The 18,286-nt window shown below is 47.5% G+C and overlaps 1 protein-coding gene across 1 annotated transcript in view; it reads left to right on the top strand.

The window, feature by feature from the left end:
- The first annotated feature begins 858 nt into the window (after window positions 1–858).
- The window catches only part of LOC124623159, a 57,994-nt gene continuing 40,566 nt past the window's right edge, over window positions 859–18,286 (top strand). The window contains exons 1-2 of the mRNA XM_047148950.1: window positions 859–1,103; window positions 17,854–18,094. Of these exons, the coding sequence (XP_047004906.1) occupies window positions 859–1,103; window positions 17,854–18,094 (486 nt within the window). The remainder of the gene's footprint in view (window positions 1,104–17,853; window positions 18,095–18,286) is intronic.

Genomic DNA, 18,286 nt, shown 5'->3' with positions numbered 1-18,286 from the left:
CCATTCCAGATGTGACTTGAATGAACCTTCCGTGCCTCATTAATCATAACTTTTATTATGCAATGTCCATAGAAAAGAAGTCTCGGAAATTTTTCACAGATTAGCAAACATGTTCTGCAAACCTTGGAGGAGCAGTCAATGAACAACGATATGGGTATTGGTGTTGAAAGGAATATTTGGTTTATATGTGGGAATTGTAGTCGGGCTATATGGTGATGGTGACTAGTACGAGCTGTGTAGATTGTGTGTGAGAGCGTAGTTAGGAGCAGGTAGAGTTTTGTGTCTGTAGCTAGCAGCGGGGCCAAATCCTATCCAAATCCTGACCAAACCTTGTACAAGATCTACCCTGAATGATTGACAGCAGATGTAATGCTGGAACTATATTTTATAAAAAGGATTTTTTGTTTGTTTGAATATTGGTTATTTAATTTTCTTCATTGTTTTTTTTATTAGTAATGTTAAGAAGGCCCTTTTTGTCAAGTTAATTTTGGGCACTATTCCATGTATTGATCAGGAGTGAGAAACTCCGAAGATTTTGTGGTAATCTGTACACATGATATTTTGTAACGATCCCTGTGAGCGCAGTTCCTAAGTGGGTGCAAGGCCGCCTAGGGAGCCTCCGCATCAGAAAGCACAGGGCTTGGTCCACCGGCAGGCGTTGCAGAACCATGGTATCAACAGCGAAGCAGTGGTGCGGCGAGCGGTCACAGCTGTTTCCCCGTCAGAGGGGAGGGGATGCTGGTCTTCCCCCAGGCGCAGGCTCACACCGGAGCCCGCAGGCGTGTCACCACGGCAGCGCCAGCTGATGGCCGGCGTTCCACCCCATGCGCTAGCCATCTGACAAGCGAAAGGGAAAGTATGACGCACACCAGGCGAGGCCGCCGATCCCTGAGCGCCGCTAGTCCAGACGGCCGCTGCAGTGAGGTAAAGCCCACTGCCCGGAGGGACACGGGTCCCACCACTGACGCATCAGCTGAGACGGTGCAAAGAGGTGATAAGCGGGTCTCAAGCCCGACACCCGCACGAGTTTACGTCGACCTCGATGCGACGCAGAAGAGCGCGTGTCTCCCCATTGACACGACAGGAGACGGGGGCGTGTGTCGGTAAAACACATTCCTCCACAACACACGGACGACGACCGCCAAGCCGCCTTCTCGATGATGAGGCAGGGCCCACAAATGGCGATGTCCTGCAAATCTGCAACGCCGAACCATCCCACAGTATGGACGCAGAGGGTGGAAACGGGCACGAGGCAACGTCGAGGGGTGCTGTCTAAGATGAACAACCTGGGTTACAACGGGCGTTACAATCAACGCCGCTGCGAACTCCCCAGTTCAGTGTTGTGGTCCCCTAGTAGCTTATCCTCCAAGTCACCTTTAGAAGAGACGCCCACCCCAGCACCTAAAGAGAATACCCAGTGAAAATACCATGTGACGAAACTGCAAAATGACAGCGTGTCAACGAGCTGGTTTCTGGGTGTGTTTTTGTACTCATGTCTTATTTTCCATAGGTGGTTATCTACCAGCTGTCATTCCATTGGGTTCATTAATGATTTTGTATCACTGTATTTGTTGTGAAAATTGTACTTTGCACTTTCACTTACATGTTTTTATTTATGTCAGCACCAGCTGATACTGCTTTGGTTCGTTATAATGATTTTGCAACATTGAATTTGTTTATATATGTATATATTTTGTGTACCTGTTCATCTATGCCTCTATGTTCACTTTTAATAGTTGGTTAAAGCAATTTTAAGATAATACACTCCTGGAAATGGAAAAAAGAACACATTGACACCGGTGTGTCAGACCCACCATACTTGCTCCGGACACTGCGAGAGGGCTGTACAAAGCAATGATCACACGCACGGCACAGCGGACACACCAGGAACCGCGGTGTTGGCCGTCGAATGGCGCTAGCTGCGCAGCATTTGTGCACCGCCGCCGTCAGTGTCAGCCAGTTTGCCGTGGCATACGGAGCTCCATCGTAGTCTTTAACACTGGTAGCATGCCGCGACATCGTGGACGTGAACCGTATGTGCAGTTGACGGACTTTGAGCGAGGGCGTATAGTGGGCATGCGGGAGGCCGGGTGGACGTACCGCCGAATTGCTCAACACGTGGGGCGTGAGATCTCCACAGTACATCGATGTTGTCGCCAGTGGTTGGCGGAAGGTGCACGTGCCCGTCGACCTGGGACCGGACCGCAGCGACGCACGGATGCACGCCAAGACCGTAGGATCCTACGCAGTGCCGTAGGGGACCGCACCGCCACTTCCCAGAAAATTAGGGACACTGTTGCTCCTGGGGTATCGGCGAGGACCATTCGCAACCGTCTCCATGAAGCTGGGCTACGGTCCCGCACACCGTTAGGCCGTCTTCCGCTCACGCCCCAACATCGTGCAGCCCGCCTCCAGTGGTGTCGCGACAGGCGTGAATGGAGGGACGAATGGAGACGTGTCGTCTTCAGCGATGAGAGTCGCTTCTGCCTTGGTGCCAATGATGGTCGTATGCGTGTTTGGCGCCGTGCAGGTGAGCGCCACAATCAGGACTGCATACGACCGAGGCACACAGGGCCAACACCCGGCATCATGGTGTGGGGAGCGATCTCGTACACTGGCCGTACACCACTGGTGATCGTCGAGGGGACACTGAATAGTGCACGGTACATCCAAACCGTCATCGAACCCATCGTTCTACCATTCCTAGACCGGCAAGGGAAGTTGCTGTTCCAACAGGACAATGCACGTCCGCATGTATCCCGTGCCACCCAACGTGCTCTAGAAGGTGTAAGTCAACTACCCTGGCCAGCAAGATCTCCGGATCTGTCCCCCATTGAGCATGTTTGGGACTGGATGAAGCGTCGTCTCACGCGGTCTGCACGTCCAGCACGAACGCTGGTCCAACTGAGGCGCCAGGTGGAAAAGGCATGGCAAGCCGTTCCACAGGACTACATCCAGCATTTCTACGATCGTCTCCAAGGGAGAATAGCAGCCTGCATGGCTGCGAAAGGTGGATATACACTGTACTAGTGCCGACATTGTGCATGCTCTATTGCCTGTGTCTATGTGCCTGTGGTTCTGTCAGTGTGATCATGTGATGTATCTGACCCCAGGAATGTGTCAATAAAGTTTCCCCTTCCTGGGACAATGAATTCACGGTGTTCTTAATTCAATTTCCAGGAGTGTATCTCATGGTTGTGGTCGTAGTAGGTCAGATGACATGATGTTAGCGTACAGTATCACGCTTAATTTAATTTGTTCTGTTTGCTTTGCGGACCGCATGAGGTCACAATTATTGACTAAGGTCAGATAAAGCTCACTTGGATACAAGAGATTAATCAATTCTTTTGTGCTGCTGTTGCAATTGTTACTCGTTAGGGTATGTTTGTTTCGAAGACTGTTGGCGAATCTCCTAGCATGGCGAGAAAATTCGCGGCAGTCTTCTCCGGGACGTTTGGGGTGATGAAAGGGTCCTGTAGCCACCTTTCATTAGTCTGGTAGCCCATTTTCACTAGTATTTCTCTTTCCTTCCTTGTTTCTCTTTTCTCTTTACTGTCATAGTGGTGTGATTGAATGAATGTGGTCGTGTGTCACGTTGTTAGACGGTGGCGTAGTCTGCTGCAGAAAGTCTGCGATAGTCGTACAGATTCAAAAATGGTTCAAATGGCTCTGAGCACTATGGGACTCAACTGCTGAGGTCATTAGTCCCCTAGAACTTAGAACTAGTTAAACCTAACTAACCTAAGGACATCACAAACATCCATGCCCGAGGCAGGATTCGAATCTGCGACCGTAGCGGTCTTGCGGTTCCAGACTGCAGCGCCCTTAACCGCACGGCCACTTCGGCCGGCAGTCGTACAGATTCAGCAGCAGTTGCACAGAATAGCCAACTCTCGTAGTGGTCAAGCAGGCAAAGAGGTTTTCGCTACTTGTGAGAAATCCACCTGCGTTAGGTTGGTGGCGGAAATGGCCTCATGGGGTTTTCCGGTCCACGCGGAGCGTGGAAGAGGCTGGAGAAGAAGCGGGAGGCAGTCTGCCGCCGGTACGGGAAGCGTCCACAGCTGTGCTCCAGTCGAAGAAGGGTGAGTTAGACTGACAGCGTGGCGCGTTGTTACTTGGCGAGGGGAGAGCTGTTAGCCTTTGGTCTCGCTTTTCAAATCTGGAAGATTGCTTTGCCTTGTCGCAGCAAGGAATGCAAAACTTTGGCAGATTTTTCTTTTAGCAAATTTCTGTAGCAGACTTGGATCCGCCGGAAGAGCGCCACACAAAGGTGTCGATAAGAAGTGAGCACTCGCTTCTGTATGAATGTCTGTTTGCCTTCAGCTGTGCCTGTATAAGCTTTCACCTTTCTAAATATTTAGAGCCTTGCCTTCTCGTAAATTTTCCTTGCTTTCCGTGTCTTTCGTCCGTGGGGAGCCAACCACGTGGTAGAACATTATAGTTGTTGGGCTAGCGGCATCACTAACTGTCCGATCGCATGTTTGTTTTAGAAAATGTTAACATGATTGTTTGATGTGATATTGTTGGGATTTGGCACTATACCTAGAAATTGTGTCTCCACAAACCACATGTTATCAGGAATCGTGTACATGCCTCACATCCTTAGTTTAGGAATAAATGATTTTATGTACAATTTTCTCTTGTGTTCCGAGATTACGTTTTTGCGCCTAAGCCACTCACCTCGTAGTTTTTCCATTAGCACATCCAATGCGTTTCCTTATGCACAGGTCCAGTGATTAGTCTCCTCTTGTATTTTATAACAAATGCTTTAGATTAAGTCATATTTTCAGGTGTGTTGCTGGGAGCTGATCTTATGCAGTGTTCATGCATTTTCTATTTTATTTTAAATGTTTGATTGTCGTGAACAGCGCACGGGCAATACTATTAATTACATCGTATCCGCTGTGAGCGACCTCACAACATATGCATTTTTGTGAGTTTTTGGTCTGTGATCAAATTAATTTATTTTCCGACTCGACCAAATCTTTGATTAGTTGTATGGTTTGAGTCGGTGGCGACCCTATTCTTCTCACATTGATTTCATAAGCAATAAGTATTTCCATTCCCAATAATAAGGAATAACCCGTAGTAACGTGGTTAGTTACATTGTTTCAAAGATGATTACGATTGTAGTTGCCCTCAGGATTTGGCCGTTACCTTCTAAGCCCTTAAGTTAAAACTACTGAGGGCTGTGTGTAATTAGTACATTAAATTCTTATATTTTATTGTAAGATTAACCGGTTAATCATTAATAATTCTTTGTAAAATTCTGTTTGTTACACGTCAGGTTTGGTCGGTGCTTGGGGCCACGCTCAGATTGAGCTTTTGTCCCGGTCTGAGCATTTTCGTATGTTCCGCGATTATTATGCACGATTTGTATGTTTACTTGTTTTCTGTCGGCCTCCCGATCTGTTCGTGGCGTTTGCAGGCGCTGATGCGGGGTCCCACTTGTTACCGGCCGGTCCACCGGGCGCAGCCAGTCCGCCTCGGCTGTGTAGGTGAACGCGCTTCCCTCCTCACCGTAGCCTCTGACACGCTGCGGCCTTCTGGTTAGCTACGGCATCCCTCACAAGCTGAGTTTCTATCTAGTAGCAGTCGGGCGCTAATTTTCCCAGAAGCGCCAGTTATCTTTCCATCTTATTCAGATCTGACTGTCGCACTGCCCCTTCCGTGGTTGTCCTCTCTGAAGTGCTTTTTTAACGTAATAGTTATAATATTGATGTAATGCTCAGTTGTTACATGGTATTTGTTTACAAATGTGGCAGTATAAGTGTGATGTGTTACGACAGCAGAAGGAACCTGTGACCACTGAAGGCAGTGCCACAAGTTCCTCCAAAAATCGTAACACAACACACACACACTTACTAATGTAAATCCACCCGATGATGGAGGTTTAAACCTTCGAAACGCGTCGTGGAAATAAATAAAACGGTGACTGGTAACAGTGAACTTGTTGTTTCATTTAATGTCACCCTTCTTCGACTGGAGCACAGCTGTGGACGCTTCCCGTACCGGCGGCAGACTGCCTCCCGCTTCTTCTCCAGCCTCTTCCACGCTCCGCGTGGCCCGGAAAACCCAAAGATGCCATTTCCGCCACCAACCTAACGCAGGTGGATTTCTCACAAGTAGCGAAAACCTCTTTGCCTACTTGACCACTACGAGAGCTGGCTATTCTGTACAACTGCTGCTGAATCTGTACGACTATCGCAGACTTTCTGCAGCAGACTACGCCACCGTCTAGCAACGTGACACACAACCACTTTCATTCAATCACACCACTATGAGAGTAAAGAGAATAGAGAAACAAGGAAGGAAAGAGAAAACTAGTGAAAATGGGCTACCGAACTAATGAATGGTGGCTACAGGATCCTTTCAACAGACCGCATGTTCTGTGGATACACAACTGCAGTGGTTTCCTTTTTGCCTTTCGCACCCTGATGCTGATGATCATTGCTGATTCCTCAGCCTTTTAGGCACAGTTTCCCACCCCAAAGGCTAAAGAGTGCCCTAAATCTGTGTGCGTTCCTCCGCCCTCTTTGACAGGGTCGCTGGCCGCCACTATTGATGAGTTTTATTCAAAATTTAGACACTGATGAGGTTCGAACCCGCGGCCGAGGACGTTTTGATCATTAGTTAAAGGCGCTACTTTTTTTTTTCAAAGGAACCTTCCTGCTGCCCAAAGGGAAGGGTGGGGGCAAAGTGGGCAGGGGTCGCAACCCGAGGACTGGCCACCATGTCCCGTTCCGTCCGCCCAGGAACCAAAGAAAGTGCAGCGAACGTGAAGTAGAGGTACGAAACTCGTCAATGAGACAAGCGTTTTTGTATTATTTATTTATTTTTATATATCATCGAGTGTAGCTGGAAACAGACGTCGCCAGGAGGAGGGAGAGGCAACTTGCGCCACTCGATGGAACTATCGAAGCATAGTTTTTCGCAGAAGAACATTCCAATGACCAAAGAATAACCGGTAGCAAGGGTGGAAAAGGAGTAGTTCACTCCCGATTGCAGTAGCACCCCAACACCGGGGTGGGTTAACAGGACATTACAAAGGAAATTGGATTCCGGACAACTGCACAATGTCGCTCAATAAGGAAGCCCCAAAAATCAAGTATATTTTTCTCGGCGTCTACAAACAAGTAGTGAATTGCGTGTCTACAAATACACTTTACGGAATTCGTCTTCGTTTGTGGGAAGCCTACCGAGTCCGGAAAGAAGAGCATGTGAGGAGGTATCTGATGAGGTGACGTACAGGACATAAAGGCCAGCATGTCTCGCACCAAGAGCCTATCAGCGATCCACACACCAAGCGGTACAAGTCTGTATCCAGAACATCACAGGCGACACACGATGGGGTGTCTCCAAAGTGAATCCCGTGAAGGCGTGAGCGGCATACTTCCTTCCCATTGGCTGTAAGGTATCTTGCAGAGTGGAAGTTGTGGCAAGACAAGGAGTGCACACCGATCGCCAGTCGTTATGGGGGTGCTTCACCTGAAGCACGTTCGGTGACCTGTTCTACATCTGCATCTACATCTACATGGATATTCTCCAACTCACATTTAAGTGGCTGGCAGAGGATTCGTTGAACTACTTTCACAATTCTCTATCATTCCAATCTCGTATAGCGCGCTGAAAGGATGAACACCTATATCTTTCCGCACGAGCTCTGATTTCCCTTATTTTATCGTAGTGATCGTTCCTCCCTATGTAAGTCGGTGTCAACAAAATATTTTCGCATTCGGAGGAGAAAGTTGGTCATTGAAGTTTCATGAGAAGATTCCGTCGCAACGAAAAACGCCTTTCTTTTAATGATTTCCAGTCCAAATCCTGTATCATTTCTGTGACACTTTCTCCCATATTTCGCGATAATACAAAACGTGCTGTCTTTCTGTGAACTTTTTCGCTGTACTCCGTCAGTCCTATCTGGTAAGCACCCCACACAGCACAGCACTATTCTAAAAGGGGACGGACAACCGTAGTGTAGGCAGTCTCCTTAGTAGGTCTGTTACATTTTCTAAGGGCCCTGCCAATGAAACACAGCCTTTCCCGCAACATTTTCGGTGTTCCTTCCAATTTAAGTTGTTCGTAATAGTAATACCTAGGCATTTAGTTGAATTTACAGCTTTTAGATTAAACTTATTTGTCTTGTAACCGAAGTTTTAACGAGTTCCTTTTAGCACTCATGTGGATGACCTCACACTTTTCGTTATTTAGCGTCAGGTGCCACTTTTCGCACCATTCAGATATCTTTTCTAAATAGTTTTGCAGTTTTGTTTTGATCTTCAGATGACTTTATTAGTCGATAAACGATAGCGTCATCTGCAAACATCCGAAGACGGCTGCTCAGATTGTCTTCCAAATCGTTTATATAGATAAGGAAATGCAAAGGACCTATAACACTACCTTGGCGAACGCCAGAAATCACTTCTGTTTTCCTCGATGACTTTCCGTCAATTACTACGAGCTGTGACCTGTCTGACAGGAAATCACAAATCCAGTCAAATAACTGAGACGATATTCCATAAGCACGCACATTTCACTACGAGCCGCTTGTGTGGTACAATGTCAAAAGCCTTCCGGAAATTCTGCTGAAGAAAGCCAGAGATCGCCTTCGTGGACATCAAGCGCGTTGTTAGTATCACAGGGCGGACATAGCACCGTTCGAGGAAAAAATGAAGGAAGTAAAAGACGGGCGGCGGGACGTCTGAAGGATGTATGGGGGCTGAGAGAGAGAGAGAGTGTGGTGGAAGGGCCTCCAGCAACGGCATAGTAAGGCACGTGGGGCAGCGGCGCCACGGCACCGTTTGAGAGCTGACGAAAAGGGCTATCTCTCTGTCAGGCACATGATACAGGCCTAAACCGCCGCTGCACCGCGGTGGGGTGAGGGCCTAGTACCACACTTTGAACATCAAGCCGTGGGGAACATAGGAGCCCAAGGCCACTGGCATGTGACATGCCACGGATGGCGGAATGGGGAGTGTTTGTGGCACTTGGGGCATATGTGGCTCCAAGTATACACCAACATATTGTGTCTATTGCAGAAGATCGGGGCCCCTAGACTGAGAACTCTCTTTGAGAGTGATGTTTCAGCTCTCACAAATTCTCTCACCCTGTTCTGTGTAAGCGCTTCCAACATCTGCTCCGGCTCTCTCCGACTTACAGAAAGTACTTTGCAAGTAACTATCAGAAAATAACCACTGATGAAAATTCGCCCCTACCGCAAACAATTCTGCAAGTACTAGCAGAGAGTACCGGCTGTATGAGGGGAAAACGAGAAAACTCTTACGTGTATCCCAGCTCGCAGTACTAGGAGCAGTCACACTTCCTCCCGTGTCGAGGGCAGCCCGGAAGTGCTGGCAAGAATTAGCTCAGGTGTCGCCGCGGGCAGGGAACGGCCCCAGTCCACAGCTCTGGTGGTGGTGCGGTTCCCCGCGGTCGCCCCAGGGGTGCAGCAGCGGCAGGGGTGGCCCGGTAAATAATTTCCCGGGCTGGCGGGAGGCCGCAGGCTCCGCGGAGAAAAAGGGGGAAGAAGGACCGGGTCGGGGGCAGAAGGGACGGCGGCGATACGCCGGGGATTTGGCGCCAATCTGCCGGCGGCCGGCCGCTGTCAGCACTCGACACGAATTACCTCCCCCCTCCCCCTGCCCCTACCCCGGCCACCACCCTCTGCCGTCTTCCACCCCTGCGGATGCTCCCAGCAGGCCGCGGGCCGCAAAATACGAGCCGAGTCCAAAAAGCGCAGCACGCCCGTGCGTCTCCGGAGAGACGGAAACACCGCAAAAACACCTCGCAGATCTGTAAGGGGCGCGACACGGGCGCCACAAAAACTCCCCCGCAGCACAAATTGAACTTGGTTCTATTCGACAACTCTTGTTACAAATGTAGATGAACTTTTTAATCTCTTTTCCTATTTCCACGAAAGTTCGTTCTCTCGTTTCTCTCTCCCTCTCCCTCCCTCTCTCTCTCTCTCTCTCTCTCTCTCTCCTTCCCTGCCTCTCTCTCTCTCTTTGTGTGTGTGTGTGTGTGTGTGTGTGTGTGTGTGTGTGTGTGCGTGTGTGTCTGTGTGTCTGTGTGTGTTGTGTGTGTGTGTGGGAGGGGGGGGGGGGGTGAATTTGACTACAGCTGCTCACGAATAATATCATTTCGTATCCTACATAATAAGCATAGCCGAAGTTCCATCCCGATTAGAAGAGTATCTCATTTGCAAGATAAGTCCCTGTGGGCGTTTGTCAGTAGGAAAACCAAACTCATAACGTTCGAGAATAGCATTAGTAGTGTTCCGCTTGAGATGGTCACGTCGATAAAATGTAGCGTTGCGAAGCAGTGCGAGCAATATGACATGGAACGAGCGTGTAGAGACTGTAGTAGGGAAGGCGAATGGTCGACTTCGGTTCATTGGGAGAATTGTGGGAAAGTGTTGTTCATCTGCAAAGCTGAACGCATTAGCGCACTAATGCCGGCCTATTGTTGAATACCGTTCGAGTGTTTCGGATCCGTACCAGGTCAGATCAAAGGGAGACACCGAAGCAGTCCAGACGTGGGCTGCTAGATTTGTTACCGGTAGGTTCGAATGACACGCAAGTATTACGGAGATGCTACGTGAACTCAAATGGGAATCTTGGAGGGATGGCGGCGTTCTTTTCGAGGAACGTTATTGAGAAAAATTAGATAACCGGCATTTGAAGCTGATCACCGAACGATTCAATTGCCGCCAACAGACATTCCGCATAGGGACCACGAAGATAAGATACGAGAAATTAGGGCTCATACGGAGGCATACAGACATTCGTTTTTCCCTCGCTCTGCGAGTGGAACAGGAAAGAAGAAGACTAGAAGTGGCACAGAGTACCCTCCACCACTCATCGTAAGAGGGCTCGCCAAATATGTCTGTAGATGTAGATAGATGATTCTACATGAACTAGGTGACATTCTCGTTCGTCACGTTGGAGCAGCATTGAGACATCCGGTGCAAAAAAAAAAAAAAAAAAAAAGAAATGGCTCTGAGCACTATGCGACAACTTCTGAGGTCATCAGTCGCCTAGAACTTAGAACTAATTAAATCTAACTAACCTAAGGACATCATACACATCCATGCCCGAGGGAGGATTCGAACCTGCGACCGTAGCGGTCGCTCGGCTCCAGACTTTAGCGCCTAGAACCGCACGGCCACTCCGAACATCCGCTGCACGTGGAATTTTTTGAAGTTGTGCGGTTGAGTTCTGTGAAGTAAAATTTCGGGGCACTCGTCTTCCGGCGGCCGACAGGTCCCAATAGACACACGGCAGTTGATTTCGGGGAAATGTAAACGTCAGAATTGTGGTAGCGTGACTCATATTTTGTGCTGCTCGCAACTTACCCGCTCTGCCACACAGCTTATGTCCTGTAATTAAAATTTTTGTTTTCTTTTTGTCTCGTTAACTATTAACTATTTACAATTTGTACAGAAACCAGATGACAGTTATAACAGTCGAGGAGCACGAAAGGGGAGCAGTGGTAGGGAAGGGAGTGAGACAGGGTTGTAGCCTATCCCCGACGTTATTCAATCTGTATATTGAGCAAACAGTAAAGGAAGCAAAAGAAAAATTCGGAGTAGGAATTAAAATCGATGGAGAAGAAATATGAGGTTCGCCGATGACATTGTAATTCTGTCAGAGACAGCAAAGGACTTGGAAGAGCTGTTGAATGGAATGGACAGTGTCTTGAAAGAAGGATATAAGATGAACATCAACAAAAGCAAAACGAGGGTAATGGAATGTAGTCGCATTAAATCGGGTGATGCTCAGGGAATTAGATTAGGAAATGAGACGTTTAAAGTAGTAAATGAGTTTTGCTATTTGGGGTGCAAAATAACTCATGATGGTCGAAGTAGAGAGGATATAAAATGTAGGCTGGCAATGGCAAGGAAAGCGTTTCTGAAGAAGAGAAATTTGTTAACATCGAGTATAGATTTAACTCTCAGGAAGTCGTTTCTGAAAGTATTTGTATGGAGTGTAGCCAAGTATGGAAGTGAAACGTCGACGATAAACAGTTTAGACAAGAAAGAATAGAAGCTTTCGAAATGTGGTGCTACAGAAGAATGCTGAAGATTAGATGGGTAGATCACATAACTAATGAGGAGGTATTGAACAGAATTCGAGAAAAGAGAAATTTGTGGCACAACTTGACTAGAAGAAGGGATCGGTTGGTAGGGCATATTCTGAGGCACCAAGGGATCACCAATTTAGTATTGGAGGGCAGCGTGGAGGGTAAAAATCGTAGAGGGAGACCAAGAGATGGATACACTAAGCAGATTCAGAAGGATGTAGGTTGCAGTAGGTACTGGGAGATGAAGAAGCTTGCACAGGATAGAGTAGCATGGAGAGCTGCATCAAACCAGTCTCTGGACTGAAGTCCACAACAGCAACAACTTTGAATACGCTAGCTGCTCAGACTAGGAAATCTTTTCGCTTTTTCTCCATGCAGCCTTCCGTACCCCACTGTTTTACCGTCAATTTCTTCAGTGTCAACTGACTTTTTAGAGAAGTTTTCTCTCTGTCAACATTTAATTCAGTAGAGCAACTAAAATTTTGTTAGACTCAGCCTTGACTTAAATTTAGAAATCTCGTAGTAGTCTTACGATTTTCATAATAAATTAAGGAATGGGAGACATTTTCGATATCATGTTGATCTGAATCTTTGTTTTGGGCTTTTCCTGATACTTCTGGTTAACGACCTTGTACGGTTCACCTATAGCAGAGAGCAACGTTTTTGTAGCAAGATTTAATCATAACGCACATGAAGGACATACTCCATCCTTGACTCAGGAAGCTACAGGAAGCAAAACGTTTCAATAATAATAATAGATATAGTTATTAAATTACGGTACATTTGTAATATCAATTGTACTAATAAGGCATAAAACAGTTTCTTTATTATATTCCTATCGAATGCGCATAGTTACTTACAAATGGAAATGCATGTGGCCACAGCAAGAAGGAATCATAACTGGAAAAGAAATACACTATTCTAGAGAAGAGGGAAAAATAATGTGTTAAAGGCATCGAATGAAATGAAAGACAGAACTCAGGCATAAAGCGGTCATGATGAAACATTGACGTTGTTGATAATGTGAAAGGTATAGAAGTTTGGTATTGGACAGAAGGATTGACGGGGGAAATATGCCGAGAAGGAAGATACGCCGATGATGATAGAACAAAATTTAATCTCCTTTTAAACGCAGATTTGGTTTTGGAAACTACGTACGTTACTGGTAGCTTGTTCCATAGTCAATTACTGACCTGGGAAATAGATGGAGATAAGTTTAGTGTCTTTCACAGGCACAGGCGAAACGATGGACGTATCGGATCTGGTGTTGCAGTTACGGAATGATGACGTATTTTATGTGGGAGGATAGGTATTGAGGACAGAAGTAACTAAAAACCGATGAAGATCACAGATCGTCTATCTGGTCGCGTCCACCCTAACTGACAGCAGAAAAGACTGAGGTAATCAGACAACCGTGTAAGGCACGTTCCGGATAAGAAAGTTTTTTACAGTAAACGCTCACTGAAAATGCTTAAATTTTTACCAGACATGATTGGGCAAACACAAAGAGATAAAACTGTTTCGTCGGAAGGTACATCCTGATAAATCTTCTGCAAGCACAATCACAGAGCTTATAAAATCCACATCTGCATTCTACAAGCCAATATTAGCAATTTTCTGTCCAGATTCGTTCGTCTACTGAGCGAGGGAAAATTACAATGTATATGCCTTTTTTTTGCAAATTGTTGACAGCTCTTTAGCCCATTTCTCGCAACCTCGTATCGAAGCTTCCCGATCCTTGAATAAATCATCTTTCAAATTTTTTCGTTACATATCCCCCTCCACATGATTTTCCCATTCTTATCAGGACGTACCTCTTTTCCTCTTGCGTGATAGTTGCCAACAAGGTACTTTTCTCGGCCATCGTTCATCCCCTAATAGCATTACATGCCGCTGCCTATTTTAAACACCTCTTCGGTGATGTACGTGGGAGTTTAGGTTTGCTTCCTAGTTCCTTTATTTGGGATCTTCTCTCACCTTGAAACCCTACAACTTCTTCGCAAAAAATCCATCTGCACGGCTTCAAGTCTTCTTTTACCTTTTCTTTCATTTCCAGGAACCCACCTATGTACACAAACGTTTTGCATTAGTAATTCATATAAGATTTTTTGTATGCTTCTTAATTTAATCTGACCAAAGAACGGAACTGAGCTTATTGATTGGTTGTTTAGCTTATCCTCTGCCTTATTTCTTGTTTACTGGAATCCTGATCTGAGATTATAGTTGCCAGATACTTACATGCTTACATGCTTCAATAGTTTTTCCATCTCTGATAATGACATGTTGTTTGCCTCCTACGGAGAGATATTGTGACCAAGAAAAATATTTGTTATTCTGGCCTTACTGTAAGTTTCTAGGATTTTCTTCTTCATCTACTATCTAGCATACTTACCTACAGACCATTGGCGAATAGTAAACTCGACAGGGAATCTACATTTACGACTAGGACCATTTCTACAGAATTTTTCAACCATTCTTTAAGAATGCCGTTCAGATAATATTTGAATAGATTAGGTGCAATCAACACCCTTTTCTAAGCCCTTTGGTGGCTGCATTAATTGGAAGGTTTCTTTTCCTATTTCAGTTTTTGTGTGTAATCCCTCATTAGTTTTTGTATCGGCAGTAATATGTATACTGACGGAAAGAAAACCAGAAAACCAAGAAGGAGCTCTGCGACACAAACGAAAGTTGGTAGGCATGTTTCTACATCTGAAAGATGATGTCTATCCAAGTTTCGCGCCAATAGCATAAGAGTTGCGCTAATAGCGTCACTATGAGGATGTAAATCAGGTTTGCTTTAAATGCATGCTTTCACGGTCGTGAGCGTTCCTTCCAGATGGGACATGGTGAGTTGATGGTAACCACGAATTACTTTAAGCAGACAAAGACGCTATTATCAGCACCTCGCTGAGATTGAACAAGGTCGTGTAAAAGGGCTACGAGAAGCTGGATGTTCTTTCTGCGATACTGTAGAAAGACTCGGCAGGAATGTAGCCAGTGTACATGACTACTGCCATTGGTGGTCACTAGAATGCACGGTCGCAATCGGATCGCGCTCCCTTCTGCCACGTGGCACTACCGAGAGGGAAGATCTCGTTTTCGGCGTGTGGCTCTGGACCATCGTACTGCGTCTGCAGCAACAATCTGAGGAGCAGTCGGCACCACAGTGACACAACGAACTGCTACAAATCGGTTACTTCGAGGACAGCTCGGAGCCAGACGATCTGCAGCGTGCATTCCACTGAGCTCAAGCCACCAACATTTGCGACTTCAGTGGTGTCGAGCGAGAGCTTCTTGGCGGCCAGGGAGGAGGTCTGTTGTGTTTTCTGATGAAAGCTGGTTCTGCCTCGGTGCCAGTGATGGCCGTGTGTTTGTTACGAGGACACCAGTTGAGGGCGTCCAACCGAGCTGTCTGCGTGCTGGGCACTCTGGACCTGCTGCTGGAGTTACGGTCTGGGGCTGCGATTTCGTGCAACAGCGAGAGTACTCTCACGGTTATCGCAAGCACCCTGACTGCAAATTTGTGAGTCAGTCTGGTCGTTCGACCTGTTGTGCTGCCATCCGTGATCAGCATTCGAGGCGTGTTTTCCAACAGGGTAACGGTCGCCCACATAACGCTGTTGTAGCCTGGCATGTTGTACAGGGTGTCGACGTGTCGCCTTGGCCTGCTCGACCACCAGACCTGTCTCCTCTCGAGCACGCGTGGCACATCATCGGACGACCATTCCAGTACCTTCCACAAACAGCATTAACACTCCCTGTACGGACCAACCAAGCGCAACACGAATGGAACTCCACCCCAGAAACTGACGTCCGGAACTCGTACAACACAATTCGTGCACGTTTGGATGCTTTCATTCATCATTGTCGCGATTATACTGGTTATTAATGTACCAGAATTTCACATTTAAAACCGCTCACCTCGCGTTTATGTTAAACTGTGTCCTTGCAATTTTAATCACTTGAATATGTTACCTAGACAAATGTGTTCCCGAAATTTCATTACTCTCCATTACTTACTTTTTGATGTTGCAATTTTATTTCGCTCCGTGTATGTTATTTATTGTGCTCTCGTCAAGATATGATTTGGATTCTTTACTGGTGCGATGTTATGTGCTTTTTGTAAACCTATGAAAATCATGAACTCTCTGTTATATAGGAAATATAACTTCTGCACGGACCGGCTTGCGTTAAAGCCACCCTCTTCTTCTCCTGTTACACTCTCATCAGCCCGAACATTATGACCACCGATATAAAACCCGTCCAGGCGATAGCAGCGTCACCTGGAGGGGAATGACTGATAGACACACGTCCGGAGCACGTAGTATCAGCGAGGGTGCTGTTCAGACGTTAAATGGGGAGGACGCGCGATCTATCTGAGTTGGACCAAGGGCAGACAGACTGTGATGGCCCGGAGGCTCGGGACGAGCAATTCGGAAACTGCACGACTTGACGGGCGTTCGAGGAGTGCTGTGGTGAGAGTCTTCAACAAACGGCGTAACTAAGGTGAAACCACATCCATACGTCGTGGGATTGGATGGCCACCTCTCATTACAGGTGTCAGACGTCGTAGGCTTAGCAGATTGGTAAAACAGAGCAGGCGGCGAACTGTGACAGAACTAATATCAGACTTTAATGAAAGGCAGAGTACAATTGTGTTGAACACACAGTGCACCGAACACTCCTAAGAGGACCTCTGCAGTCGACGACCCATGCATGTTTGAATGTTGACATCACGAGATCGGCAACTATGACTGAAATGGGCTCTTGACCATCAGCGCTGGACATTGGTGCAGTGGCACAGTTTTGCACGGTATGATGAATACAGATACCTTCATCATGAAGCCGATGGGAGGGCGTGACTCCGTCGTCATCTAGGGCAACACCTCCTTCACACCTGCACTGTGGGACGGAGACAATGTGGCGGCGGCTCCATTACGCTCTGGGGAACATTCGTGTGGGCATCCGTGGGTGCAGTGGATCTCGTGCAAGACACTACGACGGTCACAGAGTGTCGTACACTGGTTGCAGACCACGTACACCCCTTCACGACGATCATGTTTCCCGACTGCAGTGGCATTTTTCAGCAAGATAATGCGCCATATCAAAAGATCAGGAGTATGATGGAGTGGTTCGAGGAACACAGTGGCGAGCTCCAGTTGATGTGCTGGCCTTCCAACTCGGCAGATCTGAACCCAATCGAACACATCTGACATGTGATTGAATGTGACGCCAGAGCTCGTCATCCTCTGGTCGGAATTTACGGGAACTTGGGTGTGGTGCTAAATGCGCCTACTGACCTACCGAGACCTCACTGCTTGCGTGCTACGACGCGTCGCCGCTGTCATCCGTGTCAAATGTGGACATACCGGTTATTCGATAGGTGGTCATAATATACTGCTTGATCTGCGTAATTTCACTCTCCATGCATCTCTTTTTTTTTTTTTTTTTTTTTTGTATCCTCATTGTTCATACGCGAGATATACGATGCTGGCAGCTCCTTCCACTCCAGTAGTCCCACTGGGGAACAATCCCTGGCAGTAGCAGGAATTGAACCGAGAGACACTCTGGACAAGAGACGGATGCGCTCACCACTCAGATACGGAATCTACCCGTTGACCTCCATTTGCTGTTTGGGAAAAAATCGTTATTTTCAGGCAAACAGCAACACACAAAATGTGTTTTGTTGGAAGGAGTAGCCTGATAAACACGTTTACTGGAAGCACGGGCAGAGAATTTGGAAATTGCGAGGTGTTTGTGACTCTGTGGCAGTGGGCTGAGTGCGCAGCGTCTCGAGGCTGCGAGGAACGGTAATGACGCGGCAGCGGAAACGTCACACCAGGAGCAGCAGGGGCGGGGGCGGGGGTGGGTCGCCGCCTCGGTGTCGGCAGTGGCGTGGGGGCGGCCAGGCGCCTATCTCCGGAACAATTCGCAGCCAGCAGAGCGCGCGGGGGCGCAGTCGGAGCGCGCGATTGCCGGGGAGAAAGAACGCGGCGGCGGAGGAGGGGTTGGGGTAGGGGCAGCCGAGGAGGACCCACCGGCAGCGGCAGCGGCGCGCAAGATATGAAATTCAGCAGCACAGTGCGGCCCCGAGAGAGACAGAGAGCGGCTGAAGTATTGGTTATGGCCCCGGAAGAGCAGCGCAGATAAGGGCGCAATAAAGCTGAAGAGAGAAGAATTAGGGGCGGTGGAGAGGCTTAAGGGG

The sequence above is a fragment of the Schistocerca americana genome, chromosome 7 (assembly GCF_021461395.2).
Source record: "Schistocerca americana isolate TAMUIC-IGC-003095 chromosome 7, iqSchAmer2.1, whole genome shotgun sequence".
Lineage (NCBI taxonomy): Eukaryota > Metazoa > Arthropoda > Insecta > Orthoptera > Acrididae > Schistocerca > Schistocerca americana.
The sequence above is the reverse complement of the archived record's forward strand: the minus strand, read 5'-3'. Positions and strand labels throughout refer to the sequence as shown.